This window comes from Halyomorpha halys, unplaced genomic scaffold (assembly GCF_000696795.3).
Source record: "Halyomorpha halys isolate HHAL.00 unplaced genomic scaffold, Hhal_1.1 Scaffold1450.1, whole genome shotgun sequence".
NCBI lineage: Eukaryota > Metazoa > Arthropoda > Insecta > Hemiptera > Pentatomidae > Halyomorpha > Halyomorpha halys.
The window spans coordinates 35,175-40,024 of NW_027110019.1; the positions used below are offsets into that span (position 1 = coordinate 35,175).

Here is a 4,850-nt window from a genome sequence, read left to right on the forward strand (position 1 = left end):
TCATGTACAGAATGAAAACGAATTTTAGCAATGACTCGCATATTTATAAGATTATAAATACATTAAACATTATACTTGCATTTTTTTATTTCCATGTTATAAAAACATTGGGTGACTAAACAATATACCATGGGAATTATTCGTAGGGGCCAAGTAGTAGATATTTATTCTGTATCCCTAAGAAGGAATATAAGGGTGAATAAAGGATAAAGGTTATGTGTAGTGAAGATAGAGTGGTGGAAGGAGAAAGAAGGCTCGATAGAATGAAGGGCGCAGACTCGGCCCGTACACAACAGGTAGCGGGCGCGCCAGTTCAGTCTTCCCTTTCTTACCATAGATTTAGCATGTCAGGCGAGATGCGCCGCTTTAAGCGGTAAACTCTAGCACTAACCTGTACTCACCTACGTGTTCTTATGCATAAACGCTATAATACATTTATACATATACCTTTAGCTTACAAAGGTAAGTGATTCAGGATCTTTGTTTCTTTATATCTCAGTATCTCAGTTCTTTACTAATACTAACGTTTAGTTAGTATTTGTAGTTATTTTATTTTCATAGTCATTCCCTCTGTACATTCTTTCTATTCTACATTTTATGCTTTTTCTCAATTACTGAGGATAAATTGATAAAATTATATAATATTGGAATAAATTGATAAGATAATTTAATATCACTTGAATAAATCGGATGAATTATTTGTTATTTTTAGTAAATCATCACCCACTTTGGTTAATTCAATCATTGCAATTCATTTTTTTTTTTTTTTTTTCTTCAATTTTTCGTATCTACTCTTGGTTTGTGAACTAATAATTATAGGACAATCCCGTAACACCTCTATTAAGATCCATCATTTGGTAAAAATATTTTTCTTTTAAACATTTTTTTCTATTTGTCTAGGATAGGGCCGAAACTAGCAATGGTTTTATCCCCCCCCCCCCACGAAATAAATATTTGATTGCCCTTTTCGTATTCCTAAGTAATTGTAGGTGTTTATTTGAAATGGTATTCTGGATTTTTTTATTTTATTTTAATGTGAACAGCTGTTGAGAAAAGTAATACAATGTTCAATGAAGAGATGTGAGGCTGAGCTTCAGTTAGGACATGCTATATTCCTGGTTGTTTTTCCACAAAATAAAAACAATTCGACTTTTTCACATTTAAGAAAAAATCTTTTGAAACATATGAATACAATTTTTGAAATTTTGATGGAGATGATCGGGGGTACGGTCAAAAAGTAGTTTATTTAACTAAAAATATTTATTTGGCGACGTTTGGGTTGTTGATAAAGATGAAAGGAGTCGAGTTATGACAGCGCTCATCAACCCTACAAAATGGAGCCAAACGGCAATTAGATAGTTGTTAACTATTTTTTATTCCTTTTTGGCCGCATTCCCGACCATCTCATTCATATTTTGAAAAATATGGTTATTTATTTATATATATATATATAAAATTATTTAAATTAATTAGCTGAAATAGTTATTTTAATTTTTTATTTATGAATGTAGTTATGCAGTTTTTTTTTTGTTTGTTTGTCTGTTTTAAGGATCCCTGATTGATATCCATCAGTTTGAATATTCAATAAAGGAATAAGCTGACAATCATGGCATTTGTATTTCTATTCCTCTATATATTAGGGTGCCATTTATGAAATGACCTCAATTTCTGGGAATCGAATTCATATATTGTCTTTAGAGTTATTTGTTTATTTACTACTACTTATTATTTTAGGTAGTTGTTCTCAAATTTTTCTTTGTTTAAAAAGTTGTTTACATTTGACAATCTCGATTTATAATAAAATAATCGATTGTACTACACGTGGGTTTGTAGGTTTCGGGTTACGAGGTCGAAGTTTGATCGAGTTATATTATTTGTGTGAGTGAGATATTAATGATAAAATATTAATGAATAATCAATAAATTGATTTCTAACAATTGATAAATTAGTGCTTTTATAAAACACCTTTATCGTTCTATTAGATATAAATTTTATGTTTACTATACATCATTAACTGTATCTCAGACCCAATGTAATGAAAACGTGTGAAAGTTAAAAATAAGTTTTATGAAGCGGTAGGAATCGAAATGTGGGATGAAAGTGATATTGATTTTTTATCTTTTAATAAGTAATCATTATTTAATAATTTCTATATAAATGATTAATGTAGGTTTTTAAAATTTCCTAATATCGTATTACTAAATCATCTCAACTTTATACATATTTCACCACCACACAAAAATGGCATTTTTCGGATTTGCCAGTTTTATTAAATTGACAGAAGGTCATCAATAGAATAAAAAATAGAATTCAAGAAGAAAAAAGGTCCGGAGATAAATTAAAAACTTTTTGTTATGAGGTAAATTGAACTGTTTTTTTTTTCTTTTCCAGGAAAGTAGCCATTGGTGGTTACGATATATCAAGAAATGACTACTATTTCCATCCAAAATATTCATCTCGTGATAACCTTATAAAGAAAAGCTCAGACTAGTGATATCAGGAAAACATACATCAATTACTTGGGTACGGTTCATGGTTAGAATATCTAAAAATATTATACAATATCTATCAAAATTCGAAAATATCCCATAGGATGTCATTTGTGGTGTGTTATTAAAAGAATTTACATGAGTGGAAAAAGTTGTTTAACGTGAAGCATTGTCATTGACAACGTCCCTGCTTCAAGCAATCCTGAAAATACACAATGCACGACTCTTTTGTAATTTATATATTGTTCCTTTAGCTCTATAAAATATTTTAATCAGAAGAACTTAAATCCTCAAAACAACGTTGATGAGGAAATGATATTTGATCTAATTTAACTGTTAAATGTTTTTAGGTCACTAAAAACCAAACTAAATAAAAACCCGTTTGAGGAATGGAACGCTTATCCATCATAATTGGTAGGCTATTGAAAGAAAGTGCGTGGTTGAGTAGTACTGTACAATTGCGATTAGCAATTGGCAAATAGTCCGAGCTGAATAAACTAAGAGAGGCACTCGACAAACGGTGACCCTAGGGGAGGTGACCCTAAGTACCTTCTCTCGATAAAGGCGCATGTCATGAGCTAACCTCTGGGGCACTGGGTTAATAATCCCCTCCCATCCTATTCAATTCTTATCATGAAATCTTACCGAGGGATCACGCAACTTATTAATATTAACTCACGACGAAACTACCAAAAGGACTTTACAATAGTCTATTATGCAATTCCTTTATCGCGTATATTTTGTTGTTAAAAATTTCGAAATGAAGCCCGTGAGGTGTTATAGTGAGGGAAGTCGTGCGGCCTTAGAATTTTCAATGAAATGGAGGGTTTTCATAGGAAGTCCATTTTCGCCGATTTGTGATAAAAGTTTGAAAATAATTAAAAGAACGATATAGCTTTAGAATTCGGTTTTTCGTAAGATTACCTTATCATGACAGAAATTAGAGTCTCCTTGCAAGAGATGACAAAGATTGATAGCATTACAGTTCCCAAAATTCCTAAACAAGATTATGACTACATAAAAAATAATGTAGTCATGAATCCGCTCTCGAAAGTTTGCATTGAAAGTGAAGAATTTTTCGTGCCACTAGAACGTAAAGGAAGTCGAGACCGCAATCGATCAAGAAGTAGTCATAGTTCTTGACTTTGTTACAATAAAATCATTGCATCACTTCATTTTTCGATTATTCGAAATAATTAGTCATCTCTCATTGTTAGTAGCAGTAATAAATAAATAAATATCAAGTAGGTAATATCAAGGAAGAATTCGATAATCGATTAAAGGAGAAAAAGGTTATTGATTAAAAGGGGTTTACGGAGTCTGAGAATTCAGAAACAGCCGAGAGTGCCCGATCTCTCCCGACCCCATTCCACTGCATTAGTAACTACACGGCATTGATATATTTAGTCGATATATTATAGGAAGGAACCACGTTCTTTTTAGTACTCCAAGAAATCCTTAATTCAAATTTTCATTACGACAGAATAATATTTTTTTTTTTTGCTTGTCAAGATGTTAAAAAGTAAAATTTGTGTGATGTGCACACTGCACCAGATTTACAATTTATATTTCAGGCCCAACTGTTTCTAATGCTCTTAAATGATTAGTAATTCGTTGCTATTAATTATTATCAATTGTTAATAATTATGCAATTAATAGTAATTGTGGCGCAAAAAAGGCCTTATTGACCGCAGTGATTTCGTGTTAAATTAAATAAAAAATTCGATGCTCCATCTATTGGATACATCAGATTTAGTGAAAGGTTTTTGGAACAGATAGAAGGATCTTAATGTTAATTAGCCCAACATATGTATTTATAATAGAAATATAATTTGAATATTCGACTAAACCGTTAAAAATAGGAGGTCATTAATTAGGACTTCATTATGAATATTGGAAAGTAGGATAGATTCCTAAAGTTTTCTAGTTTTGGCCTACTACACCATTACACCCTACTACATCATTACACACTGCTACACCATTATACCCTGCTATACTACTTAAGTCAACTTGATTTCTATTTCTTTAAATATATATAATTTTTTTACTGTTTTAGAATCTGTAAATCCAGTTTTAATATTATTAGCTAATAGGGACTTATTTATATAAGATTAGAAATTTAGTTGATCGAAATATAATTTGAAGTAATATTTGTTCTGTAAAATACTAGCTTTATTGTATTCGTTATATACGTTCGATCAGCTGATCCCCTCAGTCAGCTGACATCGAAATAACCCCGTCATTAATCAAAATAATCATACCGAAATTATCATACCGTCTGAGTCAGCTGTTATTTCGATGTCAACATAAGACGGGGCATTCACTTTCGAGAGGGGCCACTACGAATTTACAAGAATGCCG

The 4,850-nt window shown here is 31.3% G+C and overlaps 1 protein-coding gene across 1 annotated transcript in view; it reads left to right on the forward strand.

Moving 5' to 3' along the window:
• Window positions 1–339: 339 nt before the first annotated feature.
• LOC106689753 (cell adhesion molecule Dscam1-like) overlaps window positions 340–4,850 on the forward strand; it is a 63,907-nt gene continuing 59,396 nt past the window's right edge. Inside the window, exon 1 of the mRNA XM_067048133.1 lies at window positions 340–462. Coding sequence (XP_066904234.1) covers window positions 414–462 — 49 coding nt within the window. The 5' untranslated portion in view covers window positions 340–413. The remainder of the gene's footprint in view (window positions 463–4,850) is intronic.